At 58.7% G+C, this 17,932-nt stretch overlaps 1 protein-coding gene across 1 annotated transcript in view; it reads right to left on the minus strand.

Moving 5' to 3' along the window:
- Positions 1-15,262, minus strand: part of SLC6A3 (solute carrier family 6 member 3) — a 34,807-nt gene extending 19,545 nt beyond the window's left edge. Inside the window, exons 1-5 of the mRNA XM_030856526.2 lie at positions 14,977-15,262; positions 13,725-13,856; positions 7,906-8,131; positions 3,543-3,681; positions 2,519-2,653 (exon numbers count right to left, since the gene is read on the minus strand). Of these exons, the coding sequence (XP_030712386.1) occupies positions 2,519-2,653; positions 3,543-3,681; positions 7,906-8,131; positions 13,725-13,856; positions 14,977-15,262 (918 nt within the window). The remainder of the gene's footprint in view (positions 1-2,518; positions 2,654-3,542; positions 3,682-7,905; positions 8,132-13,724; positions 13,857-14,976) is intronic.
- Positions 15,263-17,932: the final 2,670 nt, after the last annotated feature.

Consider the following 17,932-nt stretch of genomic DNA (forward strand, 5'->3'; position numbering starts at 1 on the left):
GGCCACGGTCCACCCTGGGGCCCGCCTGGGCAGCCTCTCAGAACTGGCCTGGACTTGCCCTTCCTTTACTTCCCGTCCTCCTCTCTCCTGCTGGCATGGAGCCCTCCCGGACAGCACTCTGTCCAGCCCAGACCCCGCCTGTCCGCTGGAGCAGCTCCACGAGAGCTGCAGATGACGACTGAGAGTCTGGACGGCCTGAAAGGGCTGGGCCTCTGGATGCCACTGAGGACAGTGGCGCTGACCCCGAAGGCAGTCCCCTTCATCCCCATGGGGGTCTAGCAATGGCCCCAGGCCGCAGGGCAGCCTCCACGTCAGAGCAGCACAGGGTCCCCGCTGCCAGGGGCACAAGAAGGGACGGAGCCGACGGTTACTTCCGCCCCATCCGCTTGCTGGCCCGGCCCCTCAGTGGAACCTCTGCTCCCACCCGGCCCGGACCAGTGAGGACCTGGCCAGGCCCCTCCCTGTGGCCCCTCTGGACTGAGCCATCATGGCTGAACCCCCAGGGGGTGGGCAGGGGTGAGCCTGGGACGGTGCTGGGGCCCTGCACCCCGATCTGGGCCAGTCCCCAACCACATCCCCTCGGGGCCTGTGGGACCTGGCCCCCCACTGCCAAGCCCCAGGGGAAGGGTGCCGGGGCCGCTCAGTCTCTGAGGGAGGCTGTCCTGAGCCTGGGAGAGGGTGTACAGGCAGCCGCTGGGCCCGGAGCAGTCCTGGGAGGACGGCTCAGGACGGCCGCCCAGCGGGTGAGGCCCAGGCCCTGCTCTGTCCTGGAGGACGTGGTGCAGAGTCAGCCAGAACCCCACGGGGGCACCAGGAACGGCCCCAGCCTCTGCGCTGGGGACTGCATAGACCTGTCCTTTGGGGACTGTGGTCTCCCAGGAGCCCAGTGCTGTGGGCCTGCTCTGTCCTGGTCTCTGCTCTTCCCCTCCCTAGCTGACGGGACTGTTAGAGGCAGGGACACTCAGGTCAGGTCCAGTCCTGTTGTGTCTCCGTCGCCCACCACCTACGCCTGTCCTTCTGTCATCCATCTGTCATCCACTGCCTGTCTGCCTATGATCCATCATCCGTCCACTGAAATCTATTATCTGTCTCGTCCATCTGCCAATCTACCTCGCTTGTGACAACCACCGGTTCCTACTTTTCTCTGATTTCTTCACACCCCTGGCATCTGTTTTGCGCACCCTCATGCCGCCTGTCCTTCCTGACGCCCCACTTCTCTTTGACTTCCAGATCACGCCCAGCTGGCCTTGGACGCCCAAGGCCACCTCCTCCTGCCAGCACCCCCCAGCTGCCACGGGCTTTCCTGAGGACGGATGCCCTGCTGACCTCTCAGCTCCCCGGGCTCGGCTCTGCAGCTGTGGGGCCCCGGACCCGCTGCTGGACGGACTCTGCCTTTAGCTGTCCGTGGAGACCCGTGTGCTGTCCTCACAGCCTCGGTCCTCGGGTGGGCTGCCCGGCTGGTGCCCTGCTCACGGCTGCCCTCGCCTGTGTGCTTGTGGGGCCGAGACCATGGGGCTTTCCTCTCGCTGCCCCTCGGCGCCCGACCTCCGCCCTGCCAGCGCCCCCCATTCCCATGGTTCCTGGGGTCGGAGCCACGTCTGCCTCCCCTTCTCGCCCTTCCTGCCCACTGCTGCCCCAGGCGGTGCTTCCTCCGGCCCGATGAGCCCCACAGCCGACCCTCTCACAACCTGGCAGCGTCAGGCCCGGGCCCCACGCCCTCGCCCTCGTGCTGCTCCCGGTAGCTCAGCCTCCCTGGGTGGCCACTGGGGCCCCTCCCTCTGCCCAGTCTAGTCCACCTGATTTTCCAGTGACCCTGCCTCCCGCCCAGCCTCCCCGCTTCTGGGCCTGTTTCCCTGCGATGCTGCTGCCTCTCTCTCTCTCTCTCTCTCCCGCCACCCACCGCCGCCCCGCCATTGCCTGGCAGAGCCTCCTCTCTTCATGAGGTTGTCTTCTCATACTTCAACCCAGAATTACTTCTTCCTTTGCTGAAGAAACCTGCAGCCTGACTGTGGAGTAAGTTCTGGCCACGATGCGGTCACATCGCGCCTTTATGCCGGGGGCGCCGGGTGCTTGACCATCAAGGTCTGGCTCCCCGAGGGGGACCCTAGTTCACGCAGCCTCAGCCCAGCTCCGAGGATGCATCCGGGGCCAGAGCTTGCGGCTGCGATCCAGCTGAGCGGCAACAGCCTCGGGCACAGACCGGGCGGCCCCACAGGTGCTCATCCCAGGAGCCGGGAGCGTTCCTCCAGGGAGAGCACGGCCCACGGCGAAGAGGTCGAGAGGCAGCCGACTCCCGCTCTCTCCCTGCAGAAACCTGGGTGACCTGTTCCCCTAATGTCCTTACTCTGGTCCATTCAGCTGCTTGCTGTGCCCACACGGCCCCTCGTCACCTGGACAGGGAACTCTGCTCGGTGGGCCCAGCACACAGCGGGGGGAGTGAGCCTTTGGGGTCTCCTGCCTGGGATGTAGAGCCCCGTGACCCACAAGGACTGGGGCCGCGAGCGGAGGGCGCACTCACCGAGGCCTCGCAGAGCCGATGGAAGTCCACGCTCAGGTACGCTCTGATGCCGTCCACGGCCCCAGGGAGGGTGACGCCTCGCAGGAGCAGCGCAAAGAGGACCACGTACGGCATGGTGGCCGTGATCCACACGACCTGGGGAGCGCACAGTGTCACCAGGCCGCACCGGCCCCCGGCCACCCTCATGGTTTGTGCTCAGAGAGGGGGACCTCAGACTGGGAAGCCCGGCGCCCAAACAGTCACAGGACGCCAGCTCAAAAAATGCCTCCTGGAGCGAGACTGTCCAGTGCCTTCTATCCTGTATGTTGTCTTTCCCGGGGATTAAAATGGACAAACAATTTGGCAAGGAAGGAGCCCTCCTTCTCTGCACTTGGGCTCTGGCAGTAGGCAGCATTGGCTGAACTCCTGATGAGGCAGATGTGAGTGATTTGCACTGACTGTGCAAATGGGCACCTGGCTCACTTGTGAAAGATGGACTCTGGGCCGCGGGGGTGTGGAGGAAGCCCCTGTGGCCGTCGGAAGACCCTCAGGTGCTGGAGAGCCCCTGCAGGTGTGAGCCCGAGGGACGGGGGCATTCTGGTCATCGTTGCTTTGGGCGCCCAGATAAGGACCAAAATATTTTCATCAGCAAAAATATTTTGTTGTGCTTGTCTTCACGCTGAAAGCACTCTCCTGACATCATTCTTCAACCACAGCCACCTGTCCCAACCCACCACGGCCACCTGTCCACTCCCAACCCACCACGGCCCACCTGTCCACTCCCCAACCCACCACGGCCTACCTGTCCACTCCCCAACCCACCACGGCCCACCTGTCCACTCCCAACCCACCACGGCCCACCTGTCCACTCCCCAACCCACCACGGCCCACCTGTCCACTCCCCAACCCACCACGGCCCACCTGTCCACTCCTCAACCCACCATGGCCCACCTATCCATTCCCCAACCCACCACGGCCACCTATCCACTCCCAACCCACCACGGCCACCTGTCCACTCCCCAGCTGGCGAGCCTTGCTGCCTCACCTTCCCAGAAGTCTTCACTCCCTTCCACAGGCTGAAGTAGAGCAGGACAATGACCAGTACCAGGCAGGATGCGAGCTGCCACCGGGGAGGGCCCAGGTCGTCAATGCCCTGGCTCTCGTGGAGGTGCAGCACGCCGCGCCTGGAGAGGAAGGAGATGGGGGTCCTGGGGGGGCTGCCTCCCTGCCCAGAACTGGAACAGGGGGCTGCACTTGTGCAGAGACCCGCCCTCCCCCACTCGGCATGGCAGCAGGGACCTGGCCTGATGGAGACCCCCACCCCTCGCCCCCCACCCCAGAAAGGCCAGGACCCCAGCCTTAGTGGAGATGCAGGGCCCACCCTCCAGGTGAGCAGAGCAGGTGGGCCACCGCACGCTGGGGGCCCACAGAAGCCCAGCCCTGGCCCAGGGCCACACGGTCAGGAGCGAGTAGACTGTGATAACTTAGAGACGCAGGTTGCAGACCCTGTAACAGCCACTAAAAATGAAGACAGAGAGCTAGACGGACTTCCCTGGCGGCCCAGTGGCTAAGACCCCACGCTTCCAAAGCCGGGGCCACGGGTGTGATCCCTGGTCGGGGAGCTAAGGTCCCACATGCCGTGTGGTGTGGCCAAGAAAACAAAACAAAACAAGAAAAGAAGAGCTAGAGCTTATTAGCCAATGGAGTAGGTAAAGTGGAAGCCAAAATAATGAATTAATTCCAAAGAAAATAAACAGAGGAAACAAGAAACAATGAACCGGTGGGACAAGCAAGACGAAAGACTAAGCCCTAACCATACTGATAATTATTGATTGGAAACACTCTAATTAAAGGACAGAGATTGTCATAGTAAATAAAAAAGCAAGAACCAACTCTGTGCTGTCTGCATGAAACCCACTTCAAATATGATACATATAGGTTTAAAACATAAGGATGGAGAAGATATCCCATGTAAACACTATTCATAGGAAAGCTGGAGCGATCATATTAATATCAGACAAAGCTGACATCAGAATGAGGAACAGGGACTTCCCTGGTGGCACAGTGGTTAAGAATTCGCCTGCCAATGCAGGGGACACGGGTTCGAGCCCTCCTCTGGGAAGATCCCACATGCCGTGGAGCAACTAAGCCTGTGCTCCACAACTGCTGAGCCTGCGCTCTAGACCCCACGAGCCACAACTACTGAGCCCGCGTGCCACAACTACTGAAGCCCGCGCGCCTAGAGCCTGTGCTCCGCGACGAGAAGCCACCGCAATGAAAAGCCCACGTGTCGCAACAAAGAGTAGCCCCCACTCACTGCAACTAGAGAAAGCCCGCGCGCAGCAACAAAGACCCAATGTAGCCAAAGAAAGAAAGAAAAAAAAAAGAATGAGGAATGGTACCAAGAGGGACATTTCATAATGGAAGAGGGCTCAATTAAAAGATTTGATAAACATGTGTGCACTTTAGAACAGAGCTTTAAAATACATGAATGAAGCAAAAACTGATAGAACTGTGAAGGGAAATAGGCAAATCCACAATTATAATTGAGGTTTCAACACCCCTTTCACAGTAACTGATAGAACAAATAAACAGTAAGGATGTAGAAAACTTAAACAGCACTAGGAGCTGACAGGACCCAGCCAACATGTCTACCCAACAGCAGCAGGACACACATTCTAAGTGCACGTGGAATACTTACCAGGATAAACCATATATTGGGCAATATGACAAATCTCAGTATATTTAGGAATAATGAGGTTTTAAAATATATTATCTCACCAAATCTGAATTAAATTAGAAATCAATAACAGAAATATATCTAGAAAACCTCCAAGTATTTTAAAGTCAAACAACAAATTTCTAAAAATCTCCTGGGAATCAAAGAAGAAATCACAAGGCAGATCAGGGAATACTTGAATACACAACATACTAAACGTGCAGGAGGCAGCTAAAGCAGTCTCTTAGAGGCAAGTTTGTAGCTTTAAATATATCGCGTTCTAATTTATAGTAGGAAGTAGGTGAAGGTGGTTTTAATAAGTGTTTATGGAGTTGAGGGAAATTTAACACTAGTTGGAGTTACAGGGGCCAATCTTTTGGGGTTTCCGAAGCCCACATGCACTCTGTAGCACTTACAGCTTTACTACTTCAATGATTATAGTTATCCTGGAATTTCATGGTGGGATGTGAGCTCCCTAATTACACGTGCCTTCAACAACATGTAATGCTTTCCACAAAGATCCGCTTTATAAAGTGGGTTTACATTCCAGAAAACCCTTGCAGACCTGACACTCAGTGGGGCCTGTCTCAGGGAAACCCAGTCACCACCGTTAGTGAAATCACCTGGCGTGTCATCAGTTCAGTTTAATAACTCATCGTGTCATTAATGATCTATGACTTCGTCGTAAACCTTCAAAGGCCCCGCCTTTGTCCCAGGGTCACCTCCAAATACGGTTGGACATCTGCTCCTGCTAACAGCCCTTTACGTGGAGGGTTCAGGAAGCTTTCCAGCTCAATCTTTCTCTTCCAGACTTGGAATTTCCAAACAGACTTCACTAGTGAGCTCTTTTTTTTTTTTTTAATTCATCTATCACATATGTTTCCTTCTAGCATTCTTAATAATAAATCATTGACTAATCAGTTTTTTTCCCTCTATTTTTCTCACCTGAAAAATCATTTAGTTAAATCAACTCTTTCCACACCTCCCAAACAAAAGGTAAGTATCCCCAAATGGCCTCACCTGACACATTTGATATCTCTTAAAGCTTTCTAAACATTCTAAATTGCACCAAAATCCATCTTAAAATTGCAAAAGACACACTAGCTTAAAAACTTAGCCATCGTTTTGTTGGTGAAATGATAACTTAAACCCAACTCTAGCGAGAGCTGATTCTGCACGTCTGTCAGTGGTGGGACGGGTGGGATGCTCCCAGGTGCTCGCCCACAGCCATGTCTGCTTTCTGGTGCAGGGGTCCCCACCCCTCCCTCTCTCTCTTCTGGCCCCCCGTCTCCCATCACACACGAAACCTGAGAGCTGGGCCGCTGGTGAGAGTACTTGCGGCCCGGGCTTTGACCTGTCCATGAGATGCTCTTAGGTCTGGGAAATGCAGTAATGAACCGGCTGGCAACAAGCCCCTGAGAATGCACAGGCAGCTCTGATGAACGCTGTGCTCTCCTCTACTTGGACGAATCTATCATCTCTTGCTTGTTTGTCGCTCTGTGTCCTGCCCACACACTCGGGTGACAGGGCCTGGGTTTCCATTTCTCACGGGTACGTCCGCATTGGTGTCTTTCAGGCAGATCTAATGGGACCCATCCCAGGTGGACTCTCGTCTCCAGCCCGTCCTCTGAAACCCGCTCGCCCCCTCCTGAGAGCTCCTGGAGACCCAGGCCCTCACGCCCCAGCTTTGGACTCTCCCTCCTCCGGGCAGGCGGGTTCTCAGTGGCCCCTCTCTTTCCCGCTTTGCGGAACCTCCCTCCCTGCCCTCCCCAGACTCCTTCACTCTCTAATCCCAAACTGCCCAAAAGAGTATCTTCCAAAAAATTAAACAAGTCCCATCACACACAACCCTCGTCCGCACGCTAACCATGCTCTTCCCAATAATGCCTGAGAAAGGCACCCCATCCCTCCGGCGGTCCCCCCAGGCCCCCCAAACCCCGCCTCGCTCCGTTCCTGCCCATCGCTGCCACTTTCTGAAGCAGCCAGTCCTGGAGATACGTTCCCTACGTGTGGCGGGGATTCTAGAGCAAAGGACTTAGACCCTGAGTATCTGAAACACACAACTTCAGATGCTGAATGTCTGCAGGTTCCATGAACATCCCTTGCCCTTCTGGCGGTGTCACTCCTACCCCCACACGACAGATTCTCCCAGTGCCCGAAGGCTCAGTTTCTCTCCTGCACACCTGCTGTCTCACCCAGCTCCACAGGCCCCAGGAGTGGGACGGTGCCTTCCCTCAGGGAAGACCTCGGGCAACTGTCTGATGGTCCTGCCTCCGGCTGGAGGCCGGGCCATGAGCGGAGGGAGAACGGGGAAGGTGACTGGGAAAGGGGAGCCCGGCCCCCTCTGGAGGCAGTGCTGCAGCCCCCGGAGCCCAGCCCCACACGCCTCCTCCCTGCGGCATCTGCAGGGTCACAGGCCATCCCCCCCAACAGACCCCAAAGGGCCGCAGGGAGCAGGTGGGGCAGCCCATCCAGTTTCCCTTCCCTGCGAGGTCTCCCTGCAGGAGCCGTGCTGAGCTGCTAGAGGTGGGGTCAGAAATAAGCCCACAAGAGCCCAGAGGAACGGGACGTGGCACTGGCCAGGGAGGGGTCCTCCCCACATCCTCGGGAGGCAGCAGGGGCGGGTGGCTGGCCCGGGTCCCCCTCCCCACCCCCGGGGGTGTCATCAGACCCCGAGGCCCCCACTTACTCAAAGTACTCGGCGGCAGGGGTGGTCCTGAAGGTGTCATTGGGGTCAGGGCTGGAGCTGGGGGCGCGGGCATCGGAGCAGCGGGGGCTGTTCCAGGTGTGGTTGCAGTGGGTCCAGGGCAGCTCCGTGGTGAAGGAGGAGAAGAGGTAGTGCAGCGCCCAGGCGATGATGACGTTGTAGAAGAAGCCGATGTAGAGTGAGATGAGGATGACCGTGTAGCCCACGCCTGGTGGGGAGAGCATGGCCCCATTAGCAGCTCACCCGTGCCCCTCCCCCCACGGGTCGCAGCTCCACCTGGGCTGTCCCGGAACCAGGCAGCGCCTTCAGACACGCCAGAAGACGAGGGAAAGGGTGGGTCCCAGACTTCGCGTCATGGTCAGAGAAGGGGCTGCCCACTTCCAAAACCATCCGTGGCTCTTGACGTCTACCCAGACATGCAGGGCTATCCAGGGACGCCCTGGTACAGCCAGGTCACCCGCAGACATACGGGGTAACGGAGGGCCATCCGTGGCTGTCCACCATCACTCACAGCCAGTCCGGGTCATCCAGGCTCACTTAAGGTCATCTAGGGCCACGCTGGGTCACCCAGGGCAACTCAACCCAGGGTTATCCAGGGCCACTGGCCAAACAAAACCATCAGAATCGTCTGCAGGCACCCAGGCCCAGCCAGGGCCATCTAGGAACACCCAAGGGTACAAAACATCACGTCGACAAAGGCCACCCCAAACCGCTCAGGGTCACCTAAGGCCATCCAGGGCCACCCATGCCAATAGGGCCATGAAGGCCATCCAGGGTCACCCAGGGATGCCCAGTGCCTCCCAGAGCCATGCAGGGCCACCAATAGTCACTAAGGGATAACTAGGGTCTTTCACGCTCTTCCACAGCCATCCAGGCTCATCCAGGACCACCCAGGGCCTCCAAGACAATCCATGCCTACCTGGGCTACCTAGAGCTGTCCAGGGCCATTCATGGCCACCCATAGCTAACCATAGCTAACCTAGTGCCTCTAGGCCACTCAGGGCAAACAGAGTCAGCTGGGTCTACCCAACATCACCCAGGACCATGCATGACCATCCAGGGTCTCCAAGGGTCACCTATGACCACGCTGGGGCCCCCAGGGCTTGTCAGAGTCCCTTTCCCGGATCACAAGCCCTGGAATTTGTTGACAGTCCCTGAGGGGCTCCTGGCTCCTGGAGCAGAACAGAGTGGTGAGCAGTCTTTGGAGACGCCACACCCTGGCTGTGGTGGACGGACGGTCTGGCAGTGAGACCTCTTCCCTATTCAGCGTTGGACAAGCACTGTCGGGTCCCGCGACTGCGGGTGACTGTAACAGGCTCCACGCAGAGCTCTCCTGTTTCAGCATTCTTTCCCGGCGTTGCTGCTAGGACTAGTTTGGGCTCTGACTGTAACTTCACTGTCTTAGAACCTGGGGGGCGCCCTGCCCCGTCTTTCCCGCCTGTGTCCAGGGAGGAGCTTGCCTTCAAGCTGACGTCTTCGCGGAGTGGCTTGGCTTGTTTTTTATGGGTCTAGCCCTTAGGAGAAGCTATTTTCCTGCTCAGGACACTTCATTAAAATTCTCTTTCCTCTTCTGAAAGCAAAAAGAGAGGGACTACAATTTACTTATGTGTAGATATTAAACAGATACAGTATCAGGAGTGATTTATTTAAAAGCAAACAGTCCCTGGTACGTGGTCCCTCTTGGAAAACACGCTCAGTAGCAGTGATGGCAAAACCCAAACTGTTCCTTCAGAAGGCCTTCTGCAACGTGGACTCGTCAATGTGAAATAACTCTTTACTGCACTTCTGCTCCCTGAGCTCCTTAGGAGAGGCTGGCTGCCCGTGAACTCGCCCCGGCAGCCACGTCGGCGGGAAGTGCGTCCCGGAAGGTGTTCCGTGGTGGTGAGCGGCTGTGGGTGCCTGCCCGGAAATCTTGGGAAGGTGACAGCGCTGCACACCAAATCCTCCGCTTGAAGTTTGGGGAACTCAACGGAGCCTCTGATCAAACGCTAAAGCAGGTCCAATCCGGGGTCGGAGAGAGCTGCCTCCGCTTCCGGTCCTTCAGAACCCACCGCCGTGTGGACAGCCCTCCGCGGGGCAGGCCAGGTTTCTCGCTGTCACAGCAGAGGGACAAGGGTGCCCGGGCTGGCGTGGCTCCTAGGACACGTGGGCTTTGCCCCATCAGCCGCAGCACACCAGCCCCGGAGGGCCCCCCATCCAAGGGCGCTGCCGTCCAGCTGCCCCAAAGGCCTGCGTGAAGGAGCGATTTCCTGGGAATGTGGCTGTGAGCGCCAGCCATTCTTTCGGTCCGAGTTCTGTCCTCCAGGACCACAGAGCCCCAGGAAGCCCTGGCCCTGGGCCGCCCAAGGGCAGCCCCTCACCGACCCTCCCTCCAACTTCTTCCTTTCTGTCACTTAAGACCCAGCCGCACGAAATCCACTGCCCTGTTCGCTCTGAGAACGCTCCTGTTCAGTGAACGATCAGGGTTCATACGTCATCACATACGCTAAATCAAGCCCCACCTGATACGTTTCTTCTGTTATTCTGTGTCACAGGAAACGTCCCTCCCAAGGAGGTGGCAGGCTCGGTCCCCTCTAATACTTCCAGTGAAAATAGGAAGGAAAACTTGATGTGTTCCTCTTTTGTCCTGGAGGCTCGAGACCGAGTGTGAATTTCGATCACAGCTTTTAAGGTCAATTTTCTTAAATCTCAGTTTGTTCAGTATTTTTAATATCAACTCTGCATGCATTTTGTTTTCTTTCAAGCCACTTAAAATTCCTTTTTAGAAAGAGGGAGAGTTGGTAAACCACACTAAAATATTACTGACCACAAAATATAATAAATTATTTGATAGTCGCTAAAATAGGTGCTTTCCATGCCGTACACACAGTGGCGGGGGGGGGGGTGTTCTTAGGCAATTAACCAGACAACCTGAAACGGGGCATCCTCGGGCCTCAAGAGGGACAACAGCCCCCTCCTCCACCACTAAAGCCAGGTCACTCCAGAGCGTGCCCCGGAGCTGGCTTCAGCAGGAAGAGGGGGTCAGGGCCAAAGAGTAATTCCAGGACCCCGGCTGGAGGACACGCCCTGATGGGGCAGCTCCCATTCCTTGCAAGACTCATTGGCAGGTCTTTGAAGAAAACAGGAGAGAATTCCTCCGCTGTGGGTCTGAGCGCCTTTCGTATCTACTTGGTGTGTGTGTGCGTATGTATGTGCACGTGTGTGTGTGTGTGTGCGCGTGTGTCTATGAGAGAGAGGGGGCAGGGGGAGGGGAGGGGCAGGGAGGGAATGAGAGGGAGAGGGAGAGGGAGAGGGGAGACAGAGACAGAGGAAGGAGAGGGAGGGAGGGAGGGAGAGCTTGGAGAGACCCCGTCCCAGGCCCCGTGGTCACACTGGCTGCCCTCAGCATCACCGACAGCCTCTGGAGGGACAGTGCCGGGGACCAAGGACACGGCACGGCCCTCTGAGGGCCCTCGCCCTGACCGTGGGCGTCACTGCCTGGCCTTCTCGGGTTGATCTCAGTGCTGTCAGGCCCATGGAAGGACTCCCGGGTCCAGGGAAGGGAAAGACGGGGAAGAGGGCTCCCCGGAGAGCTGGCTTCCCTTCCGCAGGGCCCGGATGCGCCAATCGCCCATTGGAGGACCTGCAGCCCCATGATGACCGTTTGGGGCATTTTAACTGATGTCTTCGTTTATCATGTGTTCCCCCTACTTGATGACACATGAAAGTACGTGCAATTTTATTAGTTAAACTTTTTTTAAGACAAGGAAGGAAAGGAAGACGTGTGTCAGGGTATCCAGGACAGCATGGTTTGCCTCACCTCACTCAAGGAGCGATGCCGACCTCCCGTCCAATGGGCATCCTATGGAGAAACTTAACCTGAATGAGCAGGTGATCACCTGCTAGGGATCGTAGCTTCGTTAGTATCAAACATTCAAGGTTTCTCTTCTTCACACATAGAAGTTCTTGCGTTGATTCTCTGATCTGCAACAAACAGCCCTGTGCTGATAACACAAGGATTCCAAGGCTCCACGGCTGACGTCCTGTGATGTGCGATTTCCCCAAATCTCCAGCCCGCGGGCGCTGCAGGTGCTTCTCCATGTGGCCTCACTGGCCCCGCACAGCCCTCCAGGAGGATGAGTTTCCAGACCTGGGAGGCAGCAGCGTGGATGGGCCTTGACGTGGAGTAGAGCTCGGAGCCAGCTGGCGTCTGCCCGGGTCTCCAGGCTCCGAGGCCAGGCCATGCTGACGGCCCCGCAGCTGCACGCGTAACTTCCCCGTGGAGGGGCTGACACTCTCACTGTTCGAGTCAGATGTTCTGCAGTAACCAAATTCTTCAGGCTTAACTAGTCCTTCGAGACCCCTGGAGACCCCTCATTGACGTTCTACAAACTGCAGTGTAGAGATTCACTTTGGCAGTTTTGTTGGAGAAACTTCTTCTTCTGGTAGGACACACGGCTGGAAATGTGCTTCTGTCTGCGGGCCTGCAGCCCTGGGGTCAGCGTCCTTTTTCTCGGGAAGGAGGCCGAAGTAAACGTGTCGCGCAGCCGGCGTCCTTCCCTGGCGCCCCCAGGACGGTCACTTGAGGGCGGGCCCGCCTCATGTCCGACCCGGCACCTTCGTGCTGTGTAACTACCGACTCCTGCGCAGCCCATCGCGGGAGATGCTGGCTGCCCGGCAGGCCCGGAGGACAGGATGAACTCACGCGTCCTGAAGTGTCAGGGTGGACTCGCCGCCCCTGACGGTATCGGCCCTGCCCGCAGACACCGGCCGTGCCCTCGACCTGCCCGGCTCTGAAGAGGCGCCCGCAGCGTCAGCTTCCTGCGCTTCCGCCCTCGGGAACCCCGAGCGCACCAGAGGCCGTTCCAGTGACTTACTTAAGCTTGACTGCTGTGAGCAAATCCTGCTAAGGGGACGCCCAGCACTGGCACCTGAACCCAGAGCTGCTGCCTCGCCCTGCAGAGGCGTGTGGGGTGAGCTGGGCCAGGGGTTCCCTGCAGCTGCATTGCTGGGTGAGCTGTACATCATCTAGCCTAGGAGAAAGGGGCTCATGCCTTAGGGTTCAACCAGCAGGCCACCAAAAGGAAGAACTCCACCACAGATGGTAGACAGATCGTGCTGTGGGTTGGATCGTGGCCTCCAAGGTTCATTTGTTGAAGTTTTCCCCCAGTATTTCAGAATGTGACCTTATTTGGAGGCAGGGTCTTTACAGAGGTGGGCCCTAGTGCAGTGTGACTGATGTCCCTGTAAAAAGGGAAGTTTGGATGGAGAGACACACATGCAGGGAGGATGTGAAGACCCAGGGAGAAGACAGCCGCCCACGACCCAAGGAGTGAGGCCTGGAGCAGCGCCCCCCGCTTCCATCCCTCAGAAGGAATCAACCTCACCAGCACCTTGAGTTTGGACTTCAGAACTTTGAGACAACAAACATCTATTATTTAAGCCACTCAGTTTGCAGCACTTCGTAAGGCAGCCCTAGCAAACTAATACAGATGGAGAGATAGATGAATGACAGATTATAGGTGACGGATGACAGATCTAGAGCTAGGAGTATTTTTTATCTTTTCTACTGTTTTAGCACTTTGACAAAACAACACTACTCATCCATTGCAGGCTGGCCTCACCTGGGAACAAGGAGACACACTCAAATCCTTAGTCATTACAGAGCTTTAAAGTAGGACCAACATTAAAAGGATGTGTCCACGTGCCTAGACACCCAGCAAAGCAGGACTGAACGCACACAGCTGGGGTTGACTTGCTTCAGAATCGCTCCAGGCTTGCCCTGGTCCACACCGCGTGCAAGGGGCCGTCCCCGCCGTTACCTTTCAGGATAGGGCAGATCTTCCAGACGCCGGCAGCGCCCTCCCTGTTGAACTGCCCGAGGGCCAGCTCCATGTAGAAAAGCGGCATACCGGCAATGACCATGAAGAGCAGGTAGGGGACCAGGAAGGCACCTGGGGGACACGACAGCGTGTTCAGCCTGCGGCCGAGGACGGGCTGGCCTGTTGTCATTGGGGCGAGGGCTTGGCCGTCCCAGCCGACCACGTGTGTCCTGGGCACGACCCTTGTCATCCGTCTCCTGTCCCTGTTTCTCCCTGAAGCTCCCTGCAGGCAGGGGCGGTGAGCTTCCTGCCTCCATGCCTGGCCCCGGCTGTCCAAGACTCCGGTCAGCTCCCTCCCCAAGTCACGGGTCAGCCCACGTCGTGGCTTTGCTCCTGGGCGCCGTCCCTTCCCCACCTGCGCGGCAGGGCCTGCCCTGTGTCCCCCTCCCCCCTCCTGAGCCGTGAATCCTCGGGATGTGACCCTGCCCGGCCCCTGGCATGTGGAACCTGCAGCCTCGCTCAGGGCACAAAGTTCAGGCCCCGCAGGCTCAGCCTCCTTAAGCCCTCTGGCTCCCCCTCAGATAAGGGCTTTGTCTCGGCTCTCTTCCAGGGAGGGCGGGGGAGACAGGGAGACCCCAGACTGATGCCTGTCTTGGGGCAACTTCTGTACCTGCTTAGGTCTCCAGTGGGGTGCCAAAACGCCGACCCACGCCCAGGCACCCTGGAAGGCCCTCCCCAAGGAAGCCTGCCGAAGCCCCAAGTGTGGGGCATGGAGTGACCCCTGACAGGGGCTGGCAGAGTCGGGGGACTCACGGGAAACAGGCACCAACCTGTTCTCAGCTCGAATTTTCGTGGTGACCCTGGCCCATCTCTTAGTTTTCTGCCTCAAGCCCACACACGGGAGTTCTGGGACCGGCTGTGCAGGGGGAGGGGGATGGGCACACTCCCAGGGCATCTTTGGTGCTGTCAACGGCCACGGGCCTCTGCATGCTTGTAAACACGGGTTAAATCAGCCAAAGATACCACTCTCTGGGCCTTGGAGAATTTTCTTTTCCAAAGTGAAAGTCACCTTTGGAAAGCGGAGCCACGGTGCCTCTGACCACTCGCTCGGGGACCCTGCCTTCCTGGCCTCAGCATCAGCTCCAGGACATTCATCTGGGGAAACTGCGCCCCACTTACGCCGCATTCCTCCAGATGCCAGCCGTGTGGCCCTGGCTGGCAGGAGGGCGCGGGGGAGGGGGGACGCACTCACCCCCGCCATTTTTGTAGCACAGGTAAGGGAACCGCCAGACGTTGGCCAGGTCCACAGCGAAGCCAATCACCGAGAGGAGGAAGTCGGCCTTCTTGCTCCAGGTCTCCCGATCCTGGGCCTGCGCGGGGCTCTGCGGGGGGTTGAGGAGGGTGGAGTTCGTGAGCTGCATCCCATTTTGTTCCTTGACCAGGACGAGTTCCACCGCCTTCGGGCCGGTGGCATTGGCCTCCTTAGCTGTGGCCACCACGGAAGACATCAGTGCCACAGAGCACCTGCTCTTACTCATGGCCTCCTGGACTCAGAGCTTCCTCCCTCTTGGTCTACAACCAGCATGAAAGAGAAACACACAGGGATGCACTGATTTAGTAGCCGGATCACGGTGCACCCGGTGGCCTGAGCACAGATCTGAGGCATTTCCAGCCATTTTTGGGGGGCAGAGCAAACGCACTCCAAGCACCCAGGAGGACACAGCCAGGGTTGAGGACAGTAGGAGATGAGCTGCCTTCCTCGTGGGGCTGGGAGACGGGCCGTGGAGACCTCAGGACAGACTCTGCTCCACTCCCCCCTTCCCACGCACCCCTCTCCATTCCCATCCAAGTGCAAGGCTGTGTCCTCTCTAATTTAGTAATAATGCAAGATGCTACCTCCGCACTCCCCACATGGCCAGGGAGTAACTGGCAGCACCCCTACAGCCTGGACGCTCAGCACCCCACAACCCTGCACCCCTGCCCCATCTCGACAACCTTCAAATACGACAGTGCACATACATTCTTTATACTCAGAGACCAAAGGCAAAAGCAAAATTCTAAAACCAGAGTCAGCCACGGGAATTCAAAGTTTCAAAGGAACGATTACAAGAGTTTCCTTCAAGGAATGGCTGCACATTCTACGTCCACCTGTGGCCACACCTGGAAGGGCTGGGCAGGGACAAGAGCTCCCGGTCAGGTAAATCCTTCCAGTCAGGATTTACCTGGGGGTTTACAGGACTAGCTCCTGCACGTAGTAGCTTTACCAGGGAAATCATCTCCAGGTTACCTTCTTGAAACTCTGGGTAACATAATCAAGGAGAACAGAAGGAATTACACACAGTGCGTAACACAGAAATTACGCGGCCCTCGAGGCCCAGGGCAGCTTCAAATATGACTTCTTCTGGCATTTGGATGTTTCAACTGCAGACGCTTGCACGTGTACACGTACACACACACACACACACACACACACACACACACACACACACACTCTGAAGCAGCAGGTAGCAGGATGGTAGTGGTAAAGGGGTTATTTTCCTCTGCACCCAAGTTTGAACAGAAACACACAACACGTCATCGTATGCACCACGTCTCTGTGACAAACACAACAGCACATTCCTGAGATGAATGAAAAGGGACAGAAGGGACTCGGGGGTGGGGAGAAGCGGGAGGGACGGGCCTGCAGCGGGGTCCAGCGGAGAGGGCCGGGCAGGCTCCAGATCCCGGCCGGTTTGCTCTGACAGCGGCCCTCGCAGGCGCATCGGGGACCACCTGCCAGGCAGACCCCGGCTCTGCATTTGGGGTGAGCTCACCCCACCCCTGAAGCCCCGGTCTCAGAGGCCAGGTTTGGGTACAGAAAGCGAATGTGGTGCTTAGAAAGTGTGATTCTGCACCGAGAACAGAAACAGAGCCGCAGTCCGACCCTACAGCCTGGACGCTCAGCACCCCACAACCCTGCACCCCTGCCCCGCCTTAAAAGTCAAAGACTAAGCCCTGTGAGAAGAAGCGATGGCTGAGAAAATCACCACTACTGGCTCTGGGGGCCGCTTGCCCAGGTGCCCCCAACCCCGGGCAGGTCTGGTTCAGCAGGGAGGGGTCAGCGCCTCAGGGAAGCCGGGACAGCCGGCCCCTGCCCCGTCTCTCCGAGCCTGGGGCAGGATGGGGCCAGGGGCCACGGGGGCGCACATCAGCCCCGTGCCCGCTCCGGGGCTCGCACCTCTCGGCCACCTCACCTTAAGATCGCCAACGGCACTGTCGCGGCGCTGTGCACCCCAACTGTTGGCGACTTTTGGAGACGCCGCAGCCTGCGGGACACGGCGCTCCCCGACGGTGCTCGCCCCGGCCCGGCGCCCCCCGGCCGCAGCCTTCGGGTTCAGAGGCGGGAGCGGAGCGCCCGGAGGATGCGCAGGGGCACCTGTGCGGGGAGCGGGCCACGGGGCGGCCCGGCCTCACCTGTGCGCCCCAGCCTCGACTCTGCTGGGGTCCTGACACCGAGCGTCCACGGAAGCTCCCGCTCGGGTTCCGCTGCGCTCCGGGCTCTTATCTTGTCGCCGGGACCCGCCCCGCCGGCCACCGGGGGCGCTCACCCGCCCTGGCTCCGCCTCCGTGCCGCCCCGGGTGGGCGGAGGACGAGCCCGGACGCGCCCCCGAGCCCCGCCCCCCAGGACCCGACCGCCGGCGCCAGTCAGCGGCCAGCAGCGCGCTCTGCCCGAGGCCTCGCGCGTCCCGGAACCTGGGGCGAGTGACAGCAGGGTCCCTTCTGGGTCCCAGGCCTCGCAGGACCGAGACGGGCGGTTTTCTGTCTCCTTCCACTCGAGCTTGCGCCCCCCGGGGCTGCCCCGCGCATCTGCCTGGGGCGGGGCTCCCCTGGCCCACCCGCCGCTCCGCCCGGGGAGGAAGCTGGGTGGCGGGCGCGCGGGGCATAGCGCGGGATCCCGCGGGGCCGAGCCGGGTCTTGCCTCCCTCCCCCTCTCCTGCCCACTCTCCCTGTTCCCGACGCTGCCGCAGGGGCCGCCTTCCCGATGCTGCACCGACCCCTCTCCCCAGACGTCGGTTCCGTCCGTTCCTCCCGCCGCGGCCGCTCATCCCGAGGTCTGGCGCCCTGGGGGCATCACCTCCACCAGCCGGTCCCACTCGAGTTGGGCCGGCCTGGGGGCAGGGGTCCTGCGTCTGGCGTTTGGGGTCCTGTGGGCGTCCCTAGCCGGGCC

This window comes from Globicephala melas, chromosome 3, assembly GCF_963455315.2.
Source record: "Globicephala melas chromosome 3, mGloMel1.2, whole genome shotgun sequence".
Taxonomy (NCBI): domain Eukaryota; kingdom Metazoa; phylum Chordata; class Mammalia; order Artiodactyla; family Delphinidae; genus Globicephala; species Globicephala melas.